General features: G+C 34.1%; 2 protein-coding genes across 2 annotated transcripts; one reads left to right on the top strand and one right to left on the bottom strand.

Moving 5' to 3' along the window:
- Window positions 1-364: 364 nt before the first annotated feature.
- On the bottom strand, window positions 365-16,291 carry LOC117928139 (TBC1 domain family member 8B). The gene is given in 19 exon segments (XM_034848006.1): window positions 365-866; window positions 1,307-1,424; window positions 1,724-1,848; window positions 3,844-3,945; window positions 4,050-4,130; window positions 5,791-5,860; window positions 6,664-6,725; window positions 9,117-9,541; window positions 9,655-9,738; window positions 9,925-10,017; window positions 10,128-10,179; window positions 10,371-10,437; window positions 10,739-10,797; window positions 13,235-13,348; window positions 13,498-13,683; window positions 13,770-14,020; window positions 14,023-14,368; window positions 14,677-14,746; window positions 15,963-16,291. Coding segments are annotated over 19 exon segments (2,490 nt in total). The 5' UTR covers window positions 16,013-16,291; the 3' UTR covers window positions 365-731.
- Window positions 16,292-23,072: 6,781 nt separating this feature from the next.
- On the top strand, window positions 23,073-27,745 carry LOC117928136 (CDP-diacylglycerol--glycerol-3-phosphate 3-phosphatidyltransferase 2). The gene is made up of 7 exons (XM_034848004.1): window positions 23,073-23,655; window positions 25,375-25,472; window positions 25,579-25,629; window positions 25,789-25,902; window positions 26,390-26,446; window positions 26,538-26,623; window positions 26,804-27,745. The coding sequence occupies exons 1-7, from the start codon at window positions 23,136-23,138 to the stop codon at window positions 26,922-26,924; spliced, it is 1,047 nt and encodes a 348-aa protein (XP_034703895.1). The 5' UTR covers window positions 23,073-23,135; the 3' UTR covers window positions 26,925-27,745.
- The last annotated feature ends 156 nt before the right edge of the window (window positions 27,746-27,901 follow it).

Raw genomic sequence — 27,901 nt, 5'->3', positions numbered from 1 at the left:
ATCCCGTCAAAAGGAACAGGTTACTTTTGTTGTAAATTTTTATATGAACTCTTAATTTTAATAAAAACATTGGATCCAGCGCCGAAAGCTTCGTCCTGATTCAATCTTTTATTTCACGTCCTAAAATTAAAGATTAAATAAAATTTAAATCATAAAAAATGACTATCTGACTTTTTCTTACCATGTACCACGATTGTAACCCAAAGTCTTCATATGCTTCAATGCCCTGTGAGTCCAAATTTCGAATCACTTTAAAGTTATATTCCCCAATAAAGAGGAAAATAAAGAAACCAATTAATACCATTAAGTCCTACTACTAGCCACCAGGATGAGAAAAGAAAAAAGTACAAAAAAAAAAATTAGATAAATGAGAAGGGTGATAGAATAAAGCAGGCAAAGATTATACAGTTGCTTTAACCATGAATCCCCATGTTTCTGCTACATTCTCTCTCCTCTTCTCTCCTCTACACTATTATTATTATTATTACCAGTTAATGAACAAACAATGGATGGATCTGAGCTTTTATGTTTGGTGCTATATAGAAAAAGAAAAGGGATTAAGAAATAAGGGAGCTATATTTATGCTGCTCTGCTCCCCCCAGCTGGCATTGATACACAAGCGTGCATCTCCTAGGCCGATGAGACAGACAGCATATACGAGAATTTGAGGCTGTAAAATAGGGAATTTATATGGGTCTCCAAATAATTAACCTTCATCTCGCTCCCTCTCTCTACTGTTTCTCCTGCACTTCAAGGCCATTTGCGTCTTTCTGCTGGGTGCTTGGACTCTCTACCTGCTGGGCGCTTGGATTCTCTACCTCATTTGTAGGCTTTGCATCGCTCACCTCCTCACTAGCAGGTTTCCCCTGTTGCAGTCATTAGGTTTGAATTAGCAATCTTAATAGGGCAAATCAAATGCATATATGGGGTGATCTAAAAATAATATGGCTGGAAAATCCACTAAAGGGTACCTTAGATTTACAAGGGTTTTAAATCTGAGTTCAGTAACATATTCCTTTCTAGAATGGATCCGTTTTATTTTATATAGGATTGGAACGAGTTTACTTTGTTCCCTATAGCATTTTAATGGTTTTGCTATTTTAGAACTAGTTTCATAATAAAAAGCATTCAATAGAGCATGATTTATATCATCTTTCAATTGGCATCCTCTATATTTCTTTCTAAAGATAATATAAGAGGAAAATCGGATCCATGAACACAGTTTACGTTATAATCAGTTATGTTCACTGAGCAGCATCAAAGAGGAATCCTTGAATTCAAATGGAGAATTGGTACAAAAACTAACCTTGTTCCTGTCACGCCAGCCAAGCGTAAATGGTCTAGATAGTAATCCAATCTTTCTTGTGGGCAGTTCTTGAGGTGTTTCTTGATTGCTTCGTGCTGATGAGGAATCTTGATGTGATCTACAATCAAAACTCATTTTATTATAGGAAACCCACCGATCAATGAAGGCATAACATAATCAAAACAAGAATTGAGCCTGTACTCATGCCTTTTTCATGGGAATGGCATTGTGTACACAACTGATGGTTGAAAGAAAGGAAATAAAACAAAAAAATAATTATGAAAATTTATATAAAAAACACTTAGTTGGAGTATTAATCACAACAGCTATTGAACACAGTGATAGATTCATCTAGTCAATAACAAAGATGAAACTGCACAGAGGAAGAAATCTTTATCGGCAAAGTTGACAACATACCGGGGAGAAGGCTGTGCTTTAACTTGCCCAGTTTGGTATTGCAAGGTAGCTTCTAACATTGTTTCTGCCATAACCACCCTCTTTTCCATCTGAGCAAGAGAAGCGATCGCCTCTTCATATTTTTCCTGCACAAATATAGTGATTGTAGCAGCAGAAATAAGATACAAAATGAAGCAATCAAAGGAAAGATTCAGGAAAACAGGGTCTACCATTGTGCATTGAAGTGGTAATAAAACTATTCCATCAGCGAATTACATGTAATTACCTTACTAGGAGCATTTAGAACTTGACACATGTCATTAGAGAATATGGATATAAAGCAAATAGGAAGAAAAGGAATTTGATACAACGACCTCTTGAGAAAATCACATTAGCTCAAGATGGAGTTAAATTTCTCCACATATAAAGACACATTCACATACATATGAACATATACATATACACACATAGACATATTCATATATATAACATGGAAATGATGATGGTAGGACATAATAGATTATTAGTTATAGAATTATACTACTAAGGATTCTTTTAGCCTGGTGCCTGCACTTAGAGCAGAAACCTTGGATCCTTTCCCTATTTTCAATTTATCATTGGACACCAAACCAATAGATGCCTATAGACTTCTCTCTGAACCCTAATTTAAGGAGGAAAAAAAAGAAACACTAATTGGATAACTATGCCTTGAAAACCTAAAATAGCCAAAACTCCTTTAAAATATTTAAGGTGAAGAGTGAAGACATTTTATTCACTGGTGTTTCCTCCACATACCCTTTGGGTGTGAAATAACCACAGGCACTTTAGGGGCTTCAAGCAAGAAAGAATGGGATTAACTTACTTGACCCCACTTTTCCCTTTCTCCTTTTGCTTTGAATTGTCAATGGAATCCTTATTAGGTTTCCCCTGACAATGCAAACAGCTTGGCTGATTGAGGGTTCTCATAGAGGTCCTTGTGTCAAGTTTCATTTACAATCTGCCTATGATATAAAGCATGACAAGACTTTATTCGAAGTTGAGATTTTTCCCTTTTAGCTCAAAGTTGAGATACTATGCTCATTTAGGATGTTTGAAGCAATGTTTGGAAAGAATTGCAATTCATGGCCATTGGAGAGGTGTCAAATGGTAAGAGGTTGCTTCCAACTGTGATCATAGGGATCTGATGTGGAAAGCTGTGAAGAAACTACCATCTAGAATTCTAGATACCCACTAAAAGGACGCTAACAGGCTAAGAATGGAGCAAGCTCCAAAAACACTTTTCTGCAGAAAGAATAAGGTGATTAATTACCAGTATCATCTTGCAGAAGGGACCAGTTTATAAACATAGCAGTAAAATAAGAGCTTGACCTAAGATGGTAATCAAAAAAATATTCACACTAATGCAAGTATAAATATATAAGCAAGTTGACCTAATAAAAGGGTCCTTTACTGATGGTATAACCATACAGAAACAAGGATTATATGACCTTTATATTGTTGACAGTGATACAATTAACATGAGACTAAAACATATTTCACTTGTGGAGAAGAATGTTTGGACCAAAACATATTTACATTTGACAGAATCAGCTTAGTCAAGTTAGGAACATCGATATGGCAACTAAAAGAGAGGAAGTCCAACAAAACCAGAAGTAGTAACAATAGTTCAAAAGGAAATTATGTTTTTCACCCAGCAGAAGTTCATTACAGAACAAATACAATGAGCTTTGATGCACTGCCCTAGGAAGGTCTAAAGCTGAAGGTACAATACATAATTTGAAAGTCTATAAAAAGGAACATAGAGAAGCAAGCTCAATAAAGGGCTCATCTGGAAATGGCTAATAGAGTTCCTCTTCTTGACTGCAAAAAATTAAGAGAAGATCCAGTACCAACAATAGCAATAATGATTCACAATTAACAGGAATAAAAAAATCACCATTTACGTTGAAGAGTATAATAGCTTTCTTCAATCAACAATATATGGAACATAACTGAACTTATTATAAAATTCAACCTGAAATAATTGGCGAAATTCCATGCATAAGCAAATTCATTTATGAACTAATTCTCCAAGGATAGGACATAATGTAGAAATTGTCCACCTTGGCATTCCAAAGACATTAAATAAATAAATAAATAACCTGAAGCACTTGAGCAGCATATCTCTGGGCTGCAGCATCTTGCTCAGCAAACCTGCGAGCATCTTCAGTTAACTTTTGTTCTTGCTCTACCCGCACCAATACCTATAAAACAAATGATATCATAATTACTATGACAAGCCCATAACAAGATAAGGTACAAAGCATCTTTCAGAAATGAGCCCTTGGAATGGCATAAAAATTGCAACCTGAAGCATAGCATGCTCTTGTTCCTGCTTATCAGCAAGGGCCTGCCTGAGTTCAGAAACCTCTTGCTCCAACAGTTCAACCTGGAGACCACAAGCAGATATTCAGAGTGCAATTTAAATGACTTAAAAGGAATTCCAAGGAGAGAGAATTCAATAAACAAAAGTTGAAAGAAGAATCAATAGGAACTCAGCCTCTGAGTAACGATCTAGATTAATGAAAATGTTTTTGCATTCCCTCGATCAATATAAGCCCGATTACAGAACACATGCTAATCACTAAATTATTAAAATTAACAATCCCTTGTCGCTATATATAAATCTTTATACCGGTCTATCCATCTTTTTATGTCAAGATAAAAGAGTGGCAATATGAGAATAGGTAAGATAAGAAATGAGTGCATTTGCAAGAATGTGGAGGTGACACCAATTGAAGAGATGATAAGTACCTGTTGTTTAAGATGGTTCAGCTATGTGAAGCAGAAGCACATAAATACACCAGTAAGCAGTGATTGATTAAAGTTGAAGGTACCAAAAACAAAAGAGGTGGGCCAAAAGGATGTGAACAGAGGCAATGAGACGTGATTGCCATGGATCCTAAGAAAAAATCAGCTCCAAAGAAAGTTGGTTGTCAAAAAGGATTAGTTAAGCTGACCCAGTTGGTTAGGATTGAAGCTTAGGTGAGTAGAATTGACTTTATCTGTGTCCTTCTGAAAAAGTCCCAAGACAAATGTAGTTTACAACAGGTTTCTAGCAAATCTTAAAAGACATAGATGCCTAAATTATAGAAAGATTATGGAGACTTTCAGCAAAACCCTAACCAAATATTAATATTAATAGCAATAAATGAAACACATCCAACAAGGAAAAGGTCAAAGGACCTAGCCCAGAAATCAGATCTGAACCTCTATGGATTGCAAGCCATTATACCAGGAACCCAGCTGAACTCTTTTGAACCATAAAGTTTTTATGTATGGAAATTGATTTAGGAGAACCCTAGGATGGTTGCCTACACTTAAAAAGGTGGGCTAAGGTTTTTATTTTTAGAATTTAAGGAGAGGACCAAGGAATAAAAATTTTGGTAGAGAAAAATAAAATAAAAAAAATATAGAGAAAGAAGATAAGAAGAAGAGGATAGAAACTTTGGAATCTTACTAAGGCCTCTAGGAGTCTCACAATTGAGAATTGCAAAATATGCAAGAACATCAATCCATTACTTTGATTTATATCAATTAGCCTTATTTATAGGTTTCTCTAAGAAATCCAAAGTTTACTAGGATTCTAATAATTTATTATGACTCTAATTCTAATTCTTCTATAATTTAATTATGATTCTATATTGGCTACTCCTAATTAACTTCAACAGATACTACTCCTAATTCAATTCCGAGTAATGCTACTCCTTTAATTGCAACTAATACCAATTCTCTTTCTTGATGTATATCTTGGAGATTCATTCTCATCAGCAATACTAATTAAACTTTTTGCTATGGTCTCAAGTGATGCAACATTATACTATACTACATCATCTCACATATTACGAAGCCATCTGTTTCATGTGTGTGAAATCAGAGAGAGAGAGAAGCGCATCTCAACTCCAAAGACACGCAAGCACAGGCTTCTTTTAATGTGGCATGTGACTGAACAACAGTCAAGTATAGCAGAGCACACCCAACAGCCATGCCTCAGATCCAAAATGAAGATGATAATAAACTATAATGTGTAAAAAGTGCTTCACATGTACCCTTGCACTCAATTGCCGCCGATTATCTTGTTTGACCATCTCCATCAATGCTGTCTCCAGCTCCTCAGCTCTGGAAAAAAAAAAAGAGAAAAAGAAAAAGAAAAAAAGGATAAGGTAGCAATGTTGAGCATATAAATAATGCATCAAGAAAAAACAGAAACAATATCAAATATCAATAAAGTATTAGGAAAATGTTCACCATAATACATCCCATTGACATACAAAACAAAATTACTCCAGAAATGAATTTTATGACAGCTCCAAACTGGAGCTCAGAGACATTAACTACCATATTTCTCTTTTGTAAGTCGGCGTTTTTTTCATTTTGTGGGCACTACTCTCCCAGTTTATGAGGCTCTTGCACTCTTGCAAAGTTAAGATGCATGCTGATATGAAGTCAGATCATGGTTGTGAATCTAAGGAAATTAAAAGTTGGCATAGAAGATATTGTAAATTTGTTGAACTGCAAATCTAGCTATTAGTCTAGGGAGCTGTCCTTTTCTTTATCCCATTTATTCTTTATACCCCCTAGACCTAAAAGCAAATCCCAATTCCAACTCAAGCTTTACTCAATTTGCAAGACTTTATTTCCAGGCATTGCTAAGTTGGGTAAGGATATTCCTTTGGTACGAAGAAACAACATGCCTCCAAATAGTGAATTGAAATACAAGTTGTGGCAGACTCTCTTAGTGGCAGTGAGTTGCAACCCTAAAATACTCAAAAGTTTGTTTTCTACATCATCATGCATTAGATAAGCTATATCACATCTGGCTTATATAATGACAGAGACAGTGATGTCGACACCAAAGACTTGTAAGGCATGATGCAAACCTAAATTTACAAGTAGCTGCACACCACAATGAAAATGCTAACCTGAGCAGAGCAGATCTTTTCTCTTCCAGCAGCTTACATAATTCAACCTTCAACCACCTCACCTGCAACATAATTCATACATCAAAATTTGAAGTTCATGAGAGGATTGTCTTTTAATTTTCCATCTAATTACAAGTTAAAAATATTAAATACATGGCAAGATATTTATGTCCTAACAAGAGAGACAATAACATCTATGCAATTGCTGATATACCCCTTTCCTCCACAATGAAAGTTTTCTCAAGGTTTTCTAGTATTGGAAACACAGCATTTTTGAGTAAAAACTAACCTTGAGAAGACTGAGTAGGAACAATATTTAATCCCTGTAGTTTTCCTTCATTCTTTCAGCAGAGATGATCAATTCAACCCAGAAGCAGTTTCACACTTAAACTTGTAACTTTATTTTGGAGTTAGAAGTTTCACGATAGATAAGTTCAATGCAAATCATATACATTTTGGAAATTCCAGGTTCTCTTTGGTTTTGTTCTACCATATCATTATTCGCTTCATACCAATCAGGAGTTTTCAATTGAGACTTTCCACAGAAACAATTTGACATTAAATTTACCAATCTTCATTATGATATTAAACACATGATATGATGGTCACTATATATTCTTCTGATCAGAGTATGTGTATCTGGGAAGGATTTCTCATCCTTGCCACAAACTTCAAGTTCCTGATCGAAGAATTTTTTGTTTCTGATAAAAAAAAATAGCTCTAGGTATCAGACACTTTTTTTTTTTTTTTTGATAGGCAAAAGCACAAAGATATATTAGAAAAAGGGAGCTTGAAAGGCAACCCATAGCATACAGGGAGTATACAAGAGACACCTAAAACAAGCAACAAAAACGCAAGCACTCACCGGCCCTCAACAAGAACCCAACCAATCCACAAAGGTAAACAAAGATAAAGGGCCTACACCTATAGAAGAATTAGCCCAGGATAAGAGATTACAAACAAATGAGTTTTTCAATCTTTGAGTGGACAAAGCCTCATTATCGAAGACTATCCTATTTCTTTCCTTCCAAATTGTCCAAAATAAACAGAGAGGAGCTGCCCGCCAAACCTTTCTATGATTCTTGTCCTTAAAAGAGACATACCAACTTAGTAGAGTGTCTCTCACCGAAAACGGCAACACCCAATTGACCCCAAAAAGAGAAAGCAAAAGATCCCACAAAATCTTCGTCTTAGAACAGTGAACAAGAATATGGTTTATCGTTTCCTCTTCAACGCAACACAAACAACATCTATTGGCTAAGATCCAGCCCCTCCTCTTAAGCTGATCTTGAGTAAGGACCTTCTCCCAAGAAGCTTCCCAAGCAAAAAAACTCACCTTTGAAGGAACATATGGACTCCAAATGATATTACCCGGAAACGAGACTGCACCGCTATGATCAAGAGACTTGTTAAGAGATTTTACAGTGAAAATCTCGTTTTTTGTCCCTCTCCACTGCATCCTATCCTCCCCATCAGCATCCAACCTCTTCCCTTGAATGGACGATAGAAGTCTCTCCACCTCCTCCACCTCCCAATCGTTGAAGGGTCTAAGGAAAAGTGGAGACCACCCTCCCACTTCCCCCATTGGATCCCAATAGTCCGCAACCCACGCATCTTTAGAACCCGCTAAATCAAACAAAGAGGGGAAAGCCTCACAAAGGGGGGTGTTCCCGCACCAAATATCTTTCCAAAACCTCACCCTTTTACCATCCCCCACCGAGAAAGATACATTATTGTGCAATAGCAACCCTTCCTTGCTTATTTCCTTCCAAAGCCCAACCCCATGGCCCTCCCTAGCCCCACAAGTGCTCCACCCTCCTCTTTCCACCCCATACTTCGTACTAATAATAAGCTTCCAATATGAATCTCTTTCAACCGCATAACGCCAACTCCATTTGCACAAGAGGGCTATTAAGAATGGAGAGATTTCTAATCCCCAATCCACCCATCTTTTTGTGAGTACAAACAACAGCCCACTTAACAAGATGGGGCCTCTTCTCCAACGCTCCCCCTCCCCAAAGAAAATCCCTTTGAATTTTCTCAAGTCTTAACTTAACCACTCTTGGCATGCGCAATAGTGACATAAGGTAAGTTGGCATGCTCGCCAAAGTACTCCGGATAAGAGTGAGTCTTCCTCCCTTAGAAATGAATTGCCTCTAGGTATCAGACACTTCACACCCAGGCTAATTTATGCCACTTAGAAATGCAATAGAAACATAAATATAAAGGAAAACAAGTAAATTTCCAAAATGAAATGGGAAAGGACTGTATCCCAGATATGTGTATTTTTTCCATTCTAAAAAGTAAAAAAGCCAGAAATGCTGTCATCCATGCACTGATATTTTTTCACTTGAAGTTCTATACATGAGACTTAGTAGAGCACATCACAAATATTTAACTTCATTACTTTCCAGAAAGAAGAACATGTTGTGTTTAAGAAACAAATAAGCTACCTGTTCTTGAAGATCTGGAACAGAATCTATCTCTACATTCTCAGTCAGACCAATAAGAAAGCCATCCACATTAGCAGACCCAGGCTCCATATGAGACATATCACCATTTGCCTGTGAATCAACCACTTGTTCTGCTTGGTTTGCATCCATCGCTAGTGAACCTGGATCATGCTTGAAACCATATAGCTTATGTGCAAGACCCTTTGAGTCCCTCCAAGCTCTAAGCCCCTTCGATCTCTCCTCTACTGCAGCTATTACAGCGGCTCGATGTTTATCTCTCAACTCTTGTAGTCTGGCTTCATTTACATTTTGGTAACCCATGCAAGCAGTCAAGACAAGTTCACTGCTATCAAATGTTGAGCCAGCCAGTGACTGCAGCAGAGTAACTGCATCTCCAGCATCCTTAGTGGTAACCAAAGCAGGTCCTACAAGAAACTGAACAAAATTACATTCTGTAAAAAGATACCCTACATAGTATTAAATCCATATTGATTATCCTGAAGAATATCACGGTAATTAAATGTTTTTTACCCAGTACCATATAACTCCATCAAAGCAAGTGCTGTTTTAAATAGCATGACACGGTTTCCTTCAAAAAGAAGCACATCCCAGACCCGGAGAACTGAAGTCAGGAGAAAGCCATCAAAACCCATAAGCTTGTAACCAAGACATTATGAATGCAATCATGACAATGAGAATGCTAAGATTAGTGAGATGGCCATAAATCAAAGAAATATAAATAGATTTTAAATGCAATGTAGGCCCCAAATAACATCTAATTTCTATATAAGCCATGATGGAGACTGACCACTTTCCCATGGAAGCATATTCATAAAAATGGAAAGAAACCACGGTCCAGTAACCCATGCCACCTGCACTCCCAGAAAATCCAGGTGATTAACTGCACATGACACAAAGGTGAAATAAGAAGCCATCCAAAATGCCTCATATAAAGAAAAAATAATAATTGGAAAAGAGCAACGATAATAAAATATGCAACAAGAAACAAACCCAATTTAGGTAGTCTCTCTCGCACCAAATCCTCAAAAGCAAGTTGATCCACCTGAACAAACACAAAAGCTTAAGAAAAATAAATATTTACATGTCTCTCTGCAGTTGTTCACCTGAGCAGTTTGCACATCTTGAAAAATACATCTAGTTTGAGGAAAGAGAAACCCAAAAACAAATAAATAAACAAGTAAATAATGAGATTGTAAAGAAACTGAAACCAAAACAGAGAATAGCACATATTACCTGAGACTCTATCATTTCCTCTGAATAATAGCCATCAAAATAGTCATCAATAATGCCCATCAAAGCCCTGAGTAATTTACATAATTCCAGAGTATATTAAGCATATTAATCATTATTACCATACACACACACACACACACACACACACACACACACATATATATGTATATTTATGTATGTATCTATGTGGGTATGCATGCATGTATAATAATGCATAGACAGAATATTTTGTCTTGTATTCTTCATAGAAGTAATAGAAGAGGAAAAATTTGGAGTTATGACACTGAATCAGGTCCAACCAGTCTTCCACAAATAATTCTACTATCAATATTGAAACAATATCATATTAAATGAGTTCACAAACCTACCAGAAAGCATTTTCTTCAGGCATGAGGAGTAGTAATAAGCCTGCAAAGAAATTCATGGCCTGCACATTCATTGAGACCAACAAGATCAGAAAAGGAGACATCGGTATTCCAAGAAAGTTTAAATTCATTCAGTAAAATAAACTGTTAACAATTGGAAATATTACTTATATCTGCAGAACAAAAAGAACACGTAGTAAAACAGAAATTTATTGGACGGACTCACATGTCCAAGCCTCTTTCTGTATAGTGAACTTGATAATATATCATTTTTCTTATCAGAAACTTGATAATATATCATAAATCACTGAAATTGCAAGTTTAACAAAACTAGTTAGCAGATTCTTTGGCTAAGCATGGCTCTTCCAGCAGGGAGGATTCTGTTGGGGCATCTATCCTCCTTACTCATCTTGGTACTTGATCTTTGTTTTGGTTTTTGGCACCTGTTGGAGCTATTTCTCATTGTTGTTTTTGCTAATATGCTTCATGGTTGCCACCCCTCCACATTTTATTTTGCTTCTTTTGATCAGATCTTCTCTCTTTGAAGGATATCTCATCCTTCCCTGTGCCTTCTTTTCATTTGTTGGAATTTTTGTTGTTTATGATAAAACATAAAATGCAAATCTAATAAAGAAAAAAATTATAGGTAGGTGAATTTGTTAGCAATACTAGAGGTAACAATGCTAAAAGGTTTTACAGTACAAGTGTTCTCTTTGCACACAAATCATGCACTTCAACCATGTTTAGTAAGGACTAACATCTCAAAACATGTTGGAAGAGACAAAAGTCCACCACAGAATTAAGTAAAAAAATCTGCTAAAAATGGCATGAAGCTCATCCATTGAGCTTGAATTGAAATAATAGGGTGTCAAAGAAATGTGCAACAACAAGAGAACATATTGCTATCATCCAATAATGCCACCAACTGGTTTCTGTGCTGACAAGATAAAAAAGTCACCTAAAGAATTGTGCCATCTCTCTGGCCTTTAACATATGTTAGAACATATACACCTTTTTCTACTGGTTATTTGAGAAACGCAGAGCAGGTTTAATCTAGAAAAAGACAATGAATGTATCATATGGAGCTGATGCAAGGGTACAAATGTCACTTCTTGCATGATGGAACAGTTAGCTAGGCTTACTGGTTCCACAAGCCTCGCAAGCAAGTGACAGTCTAGGCCTTAGGTCTCTTATGGTCTCCACATGTGCCCTAAAAGGGGCCCGTTGAACCTGCTGCAGCATTTTGGTCTGCACTACCCTCTGTGCAGCCTTCTGGCTTTTGCACAAATTTGTGAGAGCCCACTAACAGGTAGTTTGGATTCTTTTTCTAGGGATACGTCTTACAGTGCATTAGGTACCATCACAAATATTTGTAACTGTAGGACAGCTATGAACAACCAATGTCTTGCCCTAGCCTTTTCCTTTTTAATCAACATACACATACAGAAAAGATGGTGGAAAGTGTTATGAGTGCATAAATGTGTTTATAACAGTGAAATCATACGAAGAATTAGTTCAATTTTCCAGTTGAACTAGATTGGACCAACCCCAGACTTGTTCATCTTGATGACTCCTGGTCTAGTTCTTAAAATTGCAAGTAACAATAAATTGAACATTATGAAATGAACACCAGAAAAAATTGGCTACTTGCTTTAGAGAGTATTTTCTGATGGTCCATATAACTCAGACTGTAAATTGCTTCTTTCTCAACAAGATGTATTCCACATAACTGCCCGTTCTGTTATCATGCTATAACTTGTGAAACTCATGGATTACCTAAGCTAAAAATCGAATGATTCTATAAAGCAAAAGTAACTTACTATCAGATACCAGACAGTCTAGTGGAAGTTATTGTACTAGCAGATTGTGAGCTGATGCCCAGTCATAATCAGTTATTCATTTACATGATCAAATCCACTGAAACTCAACCTATGGTCTGAACACACAGTTCACTAGTTTATAATACAAAAATTAAAGCTTCACTCCAATCATCTGAATATCTGTGTTACCAGATTCTAGAACTAAACTATCCTTCATGGAAGATGAGGCTACATGATTAAGCCCATCACCATTCAATCAGATTCAAGGTTGGAAAGAGTGAATGGTAACTTGTAACATTTTTGCAGAATGTAATCTGACAGTTTACATTTGAAAAGAGAACTCTGTTTCATTATGAGATTCTTCCAGCACATTGAACTCCTGTTTTTTCTTTTCTTTTCTTTTCTTTTTTATGATAGGCAAACAAATAAATTTAGACGAATACATTGAACTCCGGTTAATATTTATGAATTAGTTTTGCTCTGTAAATAACCAAATTTTAACCATGGAAGCACGTTCACCAAGCACGTTCACCAACTGGTCTCCATTTGCTTTTTGTGTCATGGATTGTTCAGCTACTGTACTATATCAATTTTGCATGACACAAATTTTGCAAGAAAGTAACTCTATTTTCCAACCATAAAAACAATTAACCACATAAACTCCTTCCAATCCAATTACCTGACAGTACCCTACAGAGGGGTTGTGTCGAGCATATGCCGTAAGTAAACGCCTCAAAGCATTTCTACCATCCTCATCTAGAGCAGGATGACCTGGGAATGTTCGAGGCAAATCCTGCATTTAGAAATTTTTTTTTTTTTTATCAGTAAATCCTGCATTTAGAAATTAGTAACAATGACTTGAGATTTTTGGATTTAACAAAGGCAACACCTGAAAATCAAAGAAATTGAGTACTAAATTTCAAAGCATATGCATGTAATGACCTTCTCAATCTGCCCTTTCCATTTCTCAGTTACAGTTAAAGAGTCCTTTATTGGCCCATCAGTGAGGCTGTCTGTTTGTGAGCTATCCTGCTCCACTTTATTGCCAACATTATGTTCTGAAGCTAGCAGCTCTTGATAATACCTCTCTACTCGGCGTGCCTTCACACCCACAAAAGCTTGCCAAAGCTGTTATTGCAAGCATGAAGCTTATCATCCAAGAAATGAGTGCCATGAGCAAAAGAAATGCAAGAGTTTAGTAGTTTATGCATTACCTCCCCCCTGAGAGCCATTGGCACTCCCCCTCGAACAAGGCACTCCAGCTCTTCTTTCCAAGGAAATGAGGTTTCCAGAGGGACCACGTCACCAGCAGAAGCTGTTGCAGAGGCATTCGAACTGTCACTTGAAGGGACATCTTGGACTGGGTCTGACCTCTCCACATCATAGAACTCGTCCTCAGAGTCCTCTTCTGACGCACCTTTTAATGATCTAGCCTCTTCAACAGAGCATGATGCTTTCCAAGTCCAGTTTCTTTCTCATTTTTTGATGAATCTCTCCTCTTTTTTACACGAGTACTCATCATTTCCTCAATTGCATGAAGGGATGTTCTAATCTCAGTCCAGATCTGGATCCTGTGGGTTTTTGTCTCTGCTACTCCTTGTGACTCCTTTTCTGTAACATTTTCGTTTGAATCATCAGAACCAAGTTTCTGAACCACTTTCTCTGGATTAGCATCTACATCCTTCTCCGTAGCTTCACCATGCAATGCCTTGTTATGTTCATCAGCTGATAAACCATTTACAGGCAGCTGAGCAGACTCTGCTTGCTGTTCCAGGAAGATGTTCCACCTTTCAGATCGTTCTTCCTCTTCCTCCTGAAAGTCCCAGTGTAAAACATTAGCAAATGCTAATTATTTTTATGAATTCATTTTTTTCTTAATTCTTTTTCCCTTTTTGCACCATTTTGGTTGCTTGAAGTTTTCATTGCTGGGTTTCACTAATTATTTCAAAGAAAAGACCTCCACTCAGCCATATCTAAACAACTAAACAAGTTAGTTGAGGTAAGGTTCAATATTTTTAGGAATTAAAACAAGATAAACATAAATTGTCTTTTCTTTTCTCAGATTCTCAGCAACCAAAAAAAGAGTTGAGAATTATAAAGAAGAAAACTAAGCAGATAAACCTTGTAGATATTAGCATATTCTCGGTATCTTTGTAAATGCTGTGGTCTGACTGCAAATCCATATGCATCCCTGTTCAGAACAATGCCAATTAATTCCTCCCAGTCACAGCACTCAGTAGTAAAATCAACAAAGTTCCAGTAACATGGCAAACCAAGTCAAATCAATATTCAGTCTAATGCAAGCCATGAATTAAACTGAAAAAAATCTACAATACAGTACAATACCATCATATGGTAAATCAAATGAACTCCAAATTCAGTCAAATACAGATGACCAAATCAAACCAAGAAGCTAGTAAAAAGTGAGTACGATGACATTACACACCAAATAAACTCAAAATTTATTTTATTTCAAACTAAAAATCAACTAAATACTGAGCACAGTGCAATCACATTGCAGATCATATGAAATCAACTCAGAGTTCAGCATAACACAAAAAAAATTGAGCTAAAAGTCCACTAAATTAAACACCCTAATCAAGCTAAAATTCAACTAAACATGGAGAACAATTCAATCGCGTTACAAATCAAATCAACTCAGAGTTCAGTATATCAATTATCGCAGAACATGGAACTGAATTAAAAATTCCACTAAATAACACCCTAATCAAGCTAAAAATGTACTAAACACTGAGCTCAATGCAATCACATTGCAAATCAAATTAAATCAACTCGCTCAGTACATCACAAAACATGGAATTGAGCTAAAAAAATCCACTCACCACAATGCCATCATATTGCAAATCAAATCAACTCAGAGGTCAGTATCTCACAAAAACAATGAGTCGAACTAAAAATCTACTAAACACTCGCCACTAGTCAATCTAATTACAATCAGCCAGAGGACAACAAAATATTCAGCACAAAACCGCAACTCTACACTCCATAGAACTCGGCATTGCCTCCAAACAACCTTAATCCGCCAAATCCTCACACCTCACTCCCCCGTAGTTCACACTCAACACTCAAATTGACTTTCACTCCACACATTATCCAAATCCAAAAATACAATCCGAACAAATCAAGCACAATCCAGACCAAGATCATTCACTTAAGCACTGACACTCCACCCGAAAATAAAAAAAAAAACCTCAACACACACAAAACTCCCCACTCACCAAATCTCAAAAAAGGAAAAGAAAAAAGAAAAATCCGTCAAATTCAACGAGATCGGAACAATTCAAAACGAAATCAGAGGGAAAATCCACAATTAAACGAAACAAAAATCCACGGATCAAAGAGAAAACCCTATAAAATGGAGCAATTGCAGCAAACGCGCGGAGTACCTCTTGTGCTCGAAGGTGACGAGAGGATTGACAACTGCTTTCGGTTTCATTGCGAAGTGGAAGGAGTTGATTGAATGAGAAAACGGAGAGAGAGGAAGATCTCGATGTTCTTCGATTTGGCTCTGCAACCCTGTTGTCCGAATTGCTATAAACTACTACGACTATGACTACTCCTCCGTTACAGAAGAGAAAGAGAGAGAAGACAAGAGGGGAGAGAGAGGGAATATCACATGCAAAGGCCGAGTTTACCGTCACATTATTACATGTTTATTTGATATATCTTAACACGGAGTTCAAAGACAGGCGTAGTGGGGTTTGGGGGTCGGCCTCTGAGTCTCTGACCCCTTTCTCTTCTACACCATATTCAGAGGGTGGGTTATTCACAATTTAAAAAAAACAAAAAAAAAAACAAACAAACAAACAAACACGGAGAATTTATTTGACCCGGAAACGTCCTCTTTCTTTATTTCTTTATTTTAATAAAAAAAAAACCATTAAAAGCCAATCAAAGGTAGCCACGTAGGAAAATTCCTTTTCTAATTCTTTTTTATATTTTTTTCAATATTAATTTTCTTTATTTGATAATAAAAAGATTGGGGATAAAAAATTATTTGGAAGGAATTTTGGATATGGTCGTTTAAAATATTGTTTTTTATTTAGAAAACGCGTTTGATTAATTTTTTATTAAAATTTTATTTGGAAAATAAATTCCAAATGTTTTTAGATTTTGTAAATAAAATTTTATTCATAAAAAATTATTAATAAAAAATATTTTTTTTTTAAATGTTAGGAAACGTATTTTGATTTATTATTATTCTTATTATTATTTTAAATTTATAAAATTTAATATAGCAAACAAATATGGTAGCTGCCAACTCATGACTTAGAAAGTCAGGCTAATTAATTAAATGAAATGAAATTTCCCTGGACCATCTCAACATTGACATTTTTTTTTTTTTCCTTTTTTTAAATTGCTTTCTGAGTAGACCCTTCAATTGAACTAAAAGTGAGTCTTAGCACATTGCCAATGCGATAAAAGATATATGACAGTAACTTAAAATTAAAGAAAAAATTTAAATAAATAAAAAATTAAAATAAATGTATAAATGCATTGGGCATTTATACATTTACTTTATTAATGGAATAATCCTTAAGATATGGGCAGAGAGACATTTTAAATGTTTTTCTCTTCATTTCAAGTTAGCAGAGTCAGGAAATGAATCTGGTGGGTAAAATGAAATGAGGAAAAAAATAATTAAATTGGATTCAGATTTAATTTTTGAGATTTTATAAATATATATATATATATATATTCAAGTATTCCAGTTATGTAAATAAGAGATATATTTGTTTTTTTTTTCTTATTTTTGAAAATAATAATAATTATAATAATAAATACGGGCTGTCATTGATTTTGCAATGTTTTTTTTTTCCTTTTTTTTTCTTGTGATTTTGTGATTTTTTTTTTTTTTAAATAGCTATGGATGAAAGTTGGTGAAATGTTGATATCATTTTCTTAAAATAAAAAAATGAGATGCAATTAAGGTAAATGGTAATTTTCCCTTTAAAGTTTGTTTAAAAAAATAGTAATAAATTTTTTTGAGAGATAAGATAATGAATAATGTCATGGATGATTTGTTGATATGAATGGATGTTATTTATTTTAGATTGTCATCGTAGTTTTAAAGCATGTCTGGGAAGCTTAGAGGTGTTACCCCTTATGAATGTTATAAACTTTTCATTTATAATAATGTCGGATGTCATAATTTATCATCCCATATAAACTTAATGTCCTCGAGTAGCCACAATTCATGAAATACGATTAAATTTATTTATTTTTTTTAAGGATTGACTTACCAACATTATGTAGATATCATTTATTGTGGGCCAACAATCTTCGCATTTGCATTATTTTTAAAGAAAATAATTGTCTGACCTCTATTTCGGGTTTTAAAAGAGTTAATATTTCCTCTAAAATAGTAATAACTATTAGTGGGTAATGGAGCATTATTATAGTAAAACCATGCTTAAATAAAACAAATGCAAAAGTCGGTGAAGAACTATGTTCAAGAGTTAATAGATGTGAAGAAGAGGAAATGGGTTCTATAGTAGGATGGTATGTTGGGAATTTGAAGGCATGAAACAGACAAATATTCAACAGATTGGTAAAACATTTGAATTATTAGATTGAGATACTAACAAAGGTTATGGTATAAGATATGGAAAGAGACATGTTGTACTATCAACCATTGATGATGAAGAGACTAACTTAATAGCAAAAAGAAATTCAAATCCATCATTACGAGAGATTTATCCATCAAGACCTAAACTTTGGTGATATTCACGAATATCATTGTAACAAAAACAGTGCAAGGAAAATAACGGTATTACGATTTGTGATTATTGAATTACAAATTAATATGGAATATGAGTTTAGAGCTCTCGTTTCTTTGCTTTACTCTTGTATTATTTATTGACATTCTTACCCCCGTAATTTTGAGCAAATTAAAATTAAACATCATTATATTGAATCGTGTCATACATTTCTTGGTTAAGCTTTTCTATCTTTAAAATTATGGCGTGAGTCTATTGTCACTATCGTATTCCTTATCAATACGTTGTTTAATATAATTTCATAGGTGTGATCATTTTTTACTTTTGTTTCACATTCAACCTAATCATAATATCTTACGAGTTTTACTCATACTTGCCTTAAAATTAGTAGCTTTAATAATACCGATCTTTGGAGCGACATAATTTGTCGACTGCAATTACTAGAATGGGAGATCGGCTAAAAGTGGAATCATAATCAATATAATATAAAGAGAAATTATAATTATTTTTTCGCTTTTTCCAACCTCTTAACAATCCCTATATAAACAATAGTATAAAATTGTCCAATTTTATAGGAAACCACTATCCATTTCCCTATTAGTTAATTATCTCCATATAATCATGCTATCCATGACATATTTCCTTTTACTCTCATTCACTTTTCATAGCTCCTCTTAAAAAATTTCTTTTACCGTTGGGGCATATGATGGGGCCGGCTATGGGCAAACAAGGAGACACATGAGAATAATTGGGTCCACGTATAGGTAAAAGATAATGGCAAAGTCAAAAGCCCTTTTTCTTGGCTAATCATGACTACTCCATTTAGGGGATAGTGACAAGTCTTCATTCTCTTCACACATAAGATTATAAAAGGAGATCAAAGATAAAAATTGGGCCATTTCCAAAATCTTTTGCTTGGTGGGTGGTATGATTAAAGGGGTTTGTTTAATTTCATAGAAATATATTTATGACCTTGTTGGAGACTAGGAATTTTGTGCTCTCATGTAATCATTTGATTTAAGGATGGTTAAATTCATTGATCTTTAGGTCAAGGGATTGTTTCATTTCTATTGATTTTGTAATTAATTTCTAGCCTTCATTTCTAGTGATTTTGTAATTAATTTCTAGCCTTAATTTATGAAAAATTTAAATGAAAATACAAGAGAAAATAAAAAATAAAGAAAAATAAAAAATATTTAAAATTAATAAATTATTTTATATGTTATTTCAAATTTATTCACTTATTTTATTTTTTATATAAAAAATAAATAATTTAAAAATATATAAGATTCTAATTCATTTTTTTTTCTTCATTTTTTTATAACAAATCAAACACAAAAAAAATATCTTTTTATTCATTTCAAGAAATTATTAAGAAAAAAAAATCAAGTAAAATGATTTTCTTATATTTGGTTATAATATAAAAATATAAAAATAATAAAAATAAAAATTAGTTAAATATTTATGTATTTTTGTTTTGTTTATTTTTATATACAAAATTAAAATAAGTGAACCTTTTCTCGCATTTTCTATAATAAATCAAACACAAAAAAATATTTTAAAATAATTATTAAAATAAAATAAATTTTTTACATTTAGTTTTAATATAAAAAATATAAACAGATATAATTAAAATTAGTTAAAAAAGTATATGTTTTAAAATTATCTAATTTTTATATAATAAAATAAAATAAATAAAATAGATTTAAAATATTATATACAAATTTATTAATTAAATTTTTTTTTTCCTCCTTTTCTCCCCTTTTTTATCACCTTTCTCTCTTTCTCTCACATTTGCCCATACCCCCGACCATAGGCACAATATATATTCTCCTCTTTTTAACGCTTTACGTTACCTAAACGTATCAAAGACTATTCAACAAGGAATGGAAGAGGAAGTAGAGGAAACAAGGGACACGTGGCACCGACAGGCTCTGCCTTATTTGATTTGTCTATTTTAGGTTAAAAAGGACTTTTCACTTGGTACTTGTTTAGAATTTGGTTTCGTTTTCAATATAATTAATGATTGATTTAAGTTAGAAATTAATTTTAATTTTGAAAATAATTATATTATTAGGGAAATATTTGAGATAATTATATATATATGTAATTTTTTATTTTAATAAAAAAATATTTTTAAAAAGGGATTTGAATTCTAAACCAACTTAGGAATTATAAACCTCAAATCCAAGCAATTTAAAGCTTATTTTAATTGTAATCAAATATGAGTCACTTATTTTTTCAATTAAATTGAGGAGTGTTTAGTAAAATTGACTACTTATTACTTAATGAATTAAATTAACTTTAAGTTAAATTATACTTGAAATAATTGACTTTAAACTTATTATTTATTTTTTATTTTAAGTATTAAGTTGTTTTATAAAATTAACTTAAAATTTATTTTAAATTATAATCCTTGTAGATTATAATCATGACAGCTAAGGTCAAGTGGAGTAACAAAAGAAATCGTGAAGGAAATTATGATAAATTGAGGTAAAAAAATAAAATGAATATGTAAACTCAAAATTAAGTTAATTGTTTTTTATTTATTATTTGAAGTTGTTTTTTACTTTAAGTCATGTCATTAATATCTTACAAAACACATAATAGGTGGTGTTTTTTTTTTTTTTACTTAATTCTAAATATAACTTTAATGCTTAATAATGTTAAGTATTATATTATTTGTTTGTTTTTTTTAATATTTTACTTTTATTAAACATTAAAAAGTAAAAAAAAAAAACCAATACAATACTTTTTCTATTTAGAATTTGACTTTTTATATTCATCAAAAAGTTCATAATAAGTCATTAAAAAGTAGAAGAATAAACAACTTAAAATCTAAAAACAAATTATTTTCAACAAAAAATTAAAAAAAAAACAAACGTCTTCCTAGTATTTGTTTTTTTGGACTAAATAGAAAAAATCAAAATATTTGACTAAATAAAAAAAGACAAAATATTTTATATTTTTTTATTTAGTTAAAAGTAACTCATCCACATCAACCAATATAACTAAATTAAACCTATTAATAATAAGTTTACTTTAATTATATTAATTGATATGAATTGATTACTTTTAACTAAGTAGAAAAAACCAAATTGAGAAAATAAATGCTAAAATAGAGAAAAACATCCAAAAGGGAGGTGAATTGAGGTTTTTTTTTTCCCAAACACAATAAATTTAAGCACAAAAATAAAAAGTATAAAGAGATAAGATTAGAGAAAACAAACTCAAGTTTTAGAGTTGTTGGACACTTTATTGCATAAGTTCACTCTCTTTAAGCTCATAACCGAGTGAGAGTTCCACAATACTTAAAACTTCAATCAAGTTTCTAATCACCTTTACACTTGGATTCCGATTCTGATCGGCTCTTACACAATTCTCTTCATGTCTCTACTCAATTGAAAGTTCTAACACTCAAATAACAAGTTTGAAACTCTCAACCTAACTCAACAAGAGCTCAAATACAATTTAAATACTATGAAGAATTACAATGGTACACTAAAGAATATGCAAATGGAGATTAAATGCACCAAAAAAAGAATGAAAGATTTTAAGGCAATAACAAATAGGTAAATAAATAAATATGAGTGTTTTATTTATTATAAATGAAGTGGAACTCTCAATTTATAGGTTTCTAGCCTCGGGAGCCAAAATGCCAAAAAGATAGTCTCGATCAGTTGAGTTTGGGGTTGACCGATTCACTAGTCGTTGGATATTAAATGCATGGTAGGTGACCGTTAAGTCTCGATCGGACCTTGACCAGAAATACATATCCCCTTGATTGGGAAATAAAGGCTATTGGAAGAGAGATAAAATTTTTACATCTCTCAATTGGACTTCGATTGGTAAGGGTCAACCGGTCGACCAGTGCCTTAACTTGTTAAGCTGATTCACCATTTTTGGCCAAAAAACCTATATTTTTCTGGTTTTTTTTTTTTTTTTTTTATAACTTGTAAATTAATATGCCAATTTTGAAATGATTTACCTAAGGTTCATTTGATAAAACTCGAGTTTAAATGAAAATGTTACTTTAATGTATATATTGAGTTTTTAAAGATATGAAAATTCTAAGTGTACATATGCATTCATCTTATATATGTTTTTTATGATTAAAGGTCTTCTAATTGTCTTGGTCGTGCATTCATTGGGTCATTTGATGAATTTCTAAATTAACACTTAAAATTTTTTATAATTCAAATCAATCAGTAATTTAATCATGATTTGTTATCATTAAAACGTGATTAGAACAACTCTTGGATTAACACAAATATTTTGACTTTTTTATATTCAATAAAAAAACAAACAACACTTGTTTAATGACTTAAATTAAGTTATTAAGTCACTTTTAAGTTATTAAGTTGGTTTCCGAACACCCACTTAGAGATGGTTTGAAATTACTTATTATTTTTGTCTTTAGTAAAAAATTTATTTAGAAAGATTTTTTTTTTTTTTTTTTGTAAAAATAAAATAGAATTTTTATTAGAAGTATATTTTTTTTTTGTTTTTATATTATTTATTTTTAAATACGAATTCTTTAAATAAAATGAGTAAAATAAGCATAAAAGCTTTTATTGGATTTAAGAAAGAGTTTTTTTATATTTTCAACAAATACATCCAAACGTGACTTATGGATGATTAAAAGTAAACTAAATTAGACAAATAATTTCATATTAAATGGTTGAGGAATCTCCCTTGATATATTTTCCTAAGCTCCAAACGAGGAATTACAAGAAAGATAAAAGCCATCTACCACAAAATCTTTTCCCCTAGTTTTGTGGCGTACAGATGCAACACCCTCTTCCATACTGCTAACCTACGCATCTGGTGCAAATTACCATGTCAGCCCTCAAACTCTCCATGGTGGCTTCCATTTACGGCAAACCCTACACCAAACTCGACAGATGGGCGCGCACAATAGCGCCACCCGCCACCGCCACCAACACCATCACCACTACCCCAATTGCTGTAAAGAAGTCTTCGCTGTCCCAAAATAGAGCCACAGAGCGACTCTCGCGGACGGATGGGTGGAGGATAATGCCCTGCGCACACCTCGCCGCGTCGGCGCACGATAAGGGCTCTTCTAGAAATCTAGGGTTTCGTTGTGCCCACAGATCTCTCTCTTCATCGCCTCCCAATTTTTCCTCCTCCTCCGAACACAGAGGAGAAGGGTCTGGTGGTAACGTGGCCGACATGGGTTCGGAGAGTCAGGACGCCGCCGTCGGCTGGTCTGAGAATCACCGGTCGTCGCAACGGAAACAACCTCAGCCTCCGCCGGTGTCGTCGTCTTCGAAGTTGCTCACATTGCCTACGGTTTTGACGCTTGGTCGTGTTGCCGCCGTCCCGCTTCTCATCGGCAGTATGTCTGGTTTTAAGTGTCGTAATTTGTTTTTTTTTTTTTTTTGGTGTTTTTTTTTTCTCTCTCATTTTTTTGGGGTATTTGGCGTGTTTGTTTTTTGCGAAAACGACGGTAAATGGAAAGGGATTTGGAATTTTCTTTTCTTTTTGACGTAAATTAATCCAAACGGTTATTTGGCTGCAATGCGATGAGTGTCTGGGGGATTATTTCATATTCATTTTTATCTCCTAATTTTTTTTATTATGTTTGAATTTCAGTGATTTATTTATTTTTCTTTGTGTGAATTTGATCAATCTGAAATTTATGGTTTCACAGCAAGCTTTGTTAGTGACTTTTGATATGTTAGTTTTGTTGGATATTAGTTAGGCATGATGTGATTTCCATGTGCACAAGCTTAGATAAAGTTGGATATCGGTTAGGCATGATGTGATTTCCATCTGTACAAGTTTAGCTTTCTCTTATGTTGTTTCTGAACTTCGGGATTATGATTATGTTTTTTGTGCGTGGCTGTTGTTGATTTGGAGTTTTGATGGATGTTTGGCTGGGCAGCTAATTGAATAATATATTGCCTTTTTATTCTGTGTATTTGTGTATTCAGATTTTTGTTTGTTAATTTTGTGCATTTGAGGTTTAGGTGGGTCTCTTGTTTAATAATGAGTTGAATTATTAACTGATGCTTAAAAAATGATTTTTTTAAGGCTTCCTTCCTGTAAAAATTTCTGACCAAATGTTTAAGATGTGGAATTGTGTTCTTACTTATGTGAAATTATGCAACTATGCCTTAGTGAGTGGGAAACATTGACACTGTTGGCTGCATGGAAAATGTAGTATTTTTAGATTAATTCCCAAATTTTCAGTGCTTGATACTAGCATTCATTAATGTTATATTGTCCAAGCATGATTGTTATGGCAAAAAGGCCAAACCCAAAAAGGGACATATTGCTGTTCTTTGCATGTATGAATAAATTTTTGTGGGAGCTATTATGACAAGGCAAGGGTGTTGTGGGAGCTATTATTCTCCCTCTTTAGAGTTTTTTGGGTGATGCAGTCCACAGTTAGAAAGACTATGCTAGGCTAACATGGTTCTTTTGTTGGAAGAAAGCGAAAAAAGGTTTGGAGGGCAGCTCCTTTATGCCTCTTTTGGACTATTTGGAAAGAGAGAATAAAAGATCTTTTGAGCATGTGGAATTCTCAATCCAAAGGCTGAAATACTTGTTTTTGTGTAACTTGTTAACTTGGACCAAACTGTTTGTAGGTGAAAGATTGATGTTCATAGTAGATTTCATTGATTGGTTGAGGTCGGTTTGAGGGAGGGAGTATCTTTTTGTTTTCTCTTCCTTTTTTTTGGCGCTTTTTGGTTGCTTCTGTATACATCGTGTGTATTTTGGTGCGCCCTTTTTGGCGTTTTTAATACAAATCTCATTTACTGATAAAAAAAATGAATAAAATGTTCTTTTTGTATAATTCCTTGGTCAATGGCTCTGGTAATTTTATCGTAGAAAAAAGGTCAAATTTTATATGTCCTCTTTTAGTATCTGTTGATAGCCTCTTGTTTACAAATCACTTTAAGTTATGTGTCTGCAAGGATAGATTTCTGTACAAGTCACAGCAGAGAGGGAGTGCATTGGGTCATTAAATACCTGTTTGTACAGCTAGTCATACATTATAATGGCTATTGTATGAAGACTGTGAAACTAATTTATTCATTTTTCTATCTAGCCTTTTATGTGGATTCTTGGTGGGGGACAACCACAACAACAACTATTTTTATTGCTGCCGCAATCACAGATTGGCTTGATGGGTACCTTGCTCGGAAGGTTTGCAATTTTTTTCCCTCAAACTCCAAATAGGTGTTTTACATTATATATACAACCATATTCATTACATTTATTAATTAAGGATAAATGTTCTGTTGCATTTCAGATGAGGTTAGGCACCACATTTGGGGCATTTTTAGATCCAGTGGCTGATAAGGTAGGTCTGTCTTTATTAATAACTTTAAGTTGGTGGTATAGCTAGTTGAGATAATTAAGTTGCACAGACCTTAATAATGAAAAACAGAGATTGCATACTTTTGACTCGTACTAATTGTTTTATAGTTTTCTACCTGACTGCTTTGCTTTCTGAATGCAGCTTATGGTTGCTGCCACATTGGTGTTATTATGTTCCAGACCTTTGGAATTTGGTATGTTTGGTCCAGTACCATGGCTGCTGACTGTGCCTTCAATTGCCATAATAGGTAGAGAGGTCGGTATTTTGTCTTTACTCTGTCTCAAATCTTCAATTGCCGTCAATACATGTAACTATTCAAGTAATTTAGTGCTGTGTATTCTCTGAACTTCTTATAAAACTTTTATCCAAGCTTCTTTTGTGGTTTGGATTATGATGGCCACTGTTTGCTAGGGTTTAAATGAGCCTGGTAAAGCTGGTTTACTATTGAAGTTTGTGTGTATCTTCTGATTCCTGGAGTCTTTAGCTTTGAAATGCTCTACTTGGTGTACCATTTAGTATCTTTGCATACATTCGTCAGCCCTACTTGCCAGCTATTTCTAGTTGAGTATCTGAGCTAGTCTGCCTTTTCCATTCAGTTGAAAGTTCAATGGTCTTGTGTTTTGGCACTTATATGTGTACATGCATTGTATTTTCACCATGTTTTTGGCCCATAATGACCTGTTTATCTGATTTGATGGGAGAAATTGATGGTTAATGTCTTATATGCAATTTGCTACTGTAGATAACCATGTCTGCAGTTAGAGAATGGGCTGCATCTCAGAATACTGAGCTTTTAGAGGTTGGTTTTCCCTCCACCTTTCAACCCACTACTCCATTTGCAATCCCATCATACTTTTTGCTACAATGATAAAGACAATTAACATCCCCAGGCTGTTGCTGTAAACAATTTGGGGAAATGGAAAACAGCCACACAGATGACATCACTAACCGTCCTTCTGGCCGCTCGAGACAGCAGGTTCATTGTCTCTAAATTTCAAACTCGTGATATATTCCCTTCATTCATTCCATATAATTGAGATAAAAGAGACTATTCCTTTGGGAATGTTGCTGGACTTCTCTATAATGTAGATGATTGTTCTTTTTTCCTTTTTCTCCTGTTGGTTCTTTTAATTTTCCCTTTCCCTTGATTTTGCAGTCTCACAGCAGCAGGGGGTTTAGTGGCTTCTGGAGTTGTTTTGCTATACATCTCAGCAGGGCTTGCTGTTTGGTCACTAGTTGTCTACATCAGAAAGATATGGAAAGTATTGATCAAGTAGCATGCTTGATCTTCAGATTTTGATTTGGCTCATAAACCATTGGTGGTTTGCCAAACAAGGGTGTGCCTGCTACTCCAAATTTTTACAGTATACTTAGAGGATTGATTGCATATATTGAAACAGGAATTTTTTCCAGCTGATCGGATGAAGAGGAATATGCTTTCACCAAAGTTTAGGCCCCACTTAGATTGAATTGAAACTGTTTGGAGGAAGCAGTACCTACTCATTGTTTTAGAGCTGTTCCATAGTCCTTAAAATCTCAACACCTATGCATCCTCAGTTTCACTGAGGAAATGTTGGGGGCACATATGTTGCACTGAGGGCTGTCCCCCCTGTCTTACAATCTTTACTTATTTATTTTTCACTTATCGCTATATCCCTCGCGAGCATCCATGTGTTAGAAGACTGATTTGGAGCATGCATCGAGGAGGATGCATTGTCGGAATCTGGCTGAAGACGCATCTTGAATGGAGTTATTAAATTATTGGAGTCTCAGAGTTGGAAGAGAGTATTTTATGGTAGACGTTTTGAACATGTAAACAAGAAGCTGTGAAGCAGCCATCTTTAAGTGATCTTTCAGAAGTCTTTTCTGGGTTTGCTGTTTAAACGCTTGCTTTAAATTGAATTTCATGGATTACATATGCCTCGTTCAGGTGGATTATGACGTACTATAATTTCAATTTATTCACCATATTTTCGGTTTGAATCAGGTTCCTTGTAAACAGGTATAGGTTTTTATTTTTGGAATATTGGAATAAAGAATGGGAAAGAGAACTAAATTCTATTATGGAAATGAAATCTCATTCTCATTAGGATTTTAATTGCTTTCTTGTACATGATACTGTGATTCATCTTCAATTTTATCTTATTTCTATTCCTATATCTATTCCTTCCTACCAAACACGTGGTAAGTTTTCTGGCTTGTACTTCTTAGCTGCTATTTGGCAATGGGTGTATTAGGATCTAGATATGTTTTG

This window comes from Vitis riparia, chromosome 13, assembly GCF_004353265.1.
Source record: "Vitis riparia cultivar Riparia Gloire de Montpellier isolate 1030 chromosome 13, EGFV_Vit.rip_1.0, whole genome shotgun sequence".
Taxonomy (NCBI): Eukaryota; Viridiplantae; Streptophyta; class Magnoliopsida; order Vitales; family Vitaceae; genus Vitis; species Vitis riparia.
This window is presented reverse-complemented; position numbering and strand designations above follow the sequence as displayed.

What these genes read in the sequence shown, in the direction of transcription:
- LOC117928136 (XM_034848004.1), top strand. Translation starts at nt 23,136, where the DNA reads ATGTCAGCCCTCAAACTCTCCATGGTGGCTTCCATTTACGGCAAACCC. An exon ending in TTGCCATAATAGGTAGAGAG is followed by an intron (nt 25,903 to 26,389) that starts GTCGGTATTTTG and finishes TTGCTACTGTAG; the next exon opens with ATAACCATGTCTGCAGTTAG. An exon ending in AGAATACTGAGCTTTTAGAG is followed by an intron (nt 26,447 to 26,537) that starts GTTGGTTTTCCC and finishes TAACATCCCCAG; the next exon opens with GCTGTTGCTGTAAACAATTT.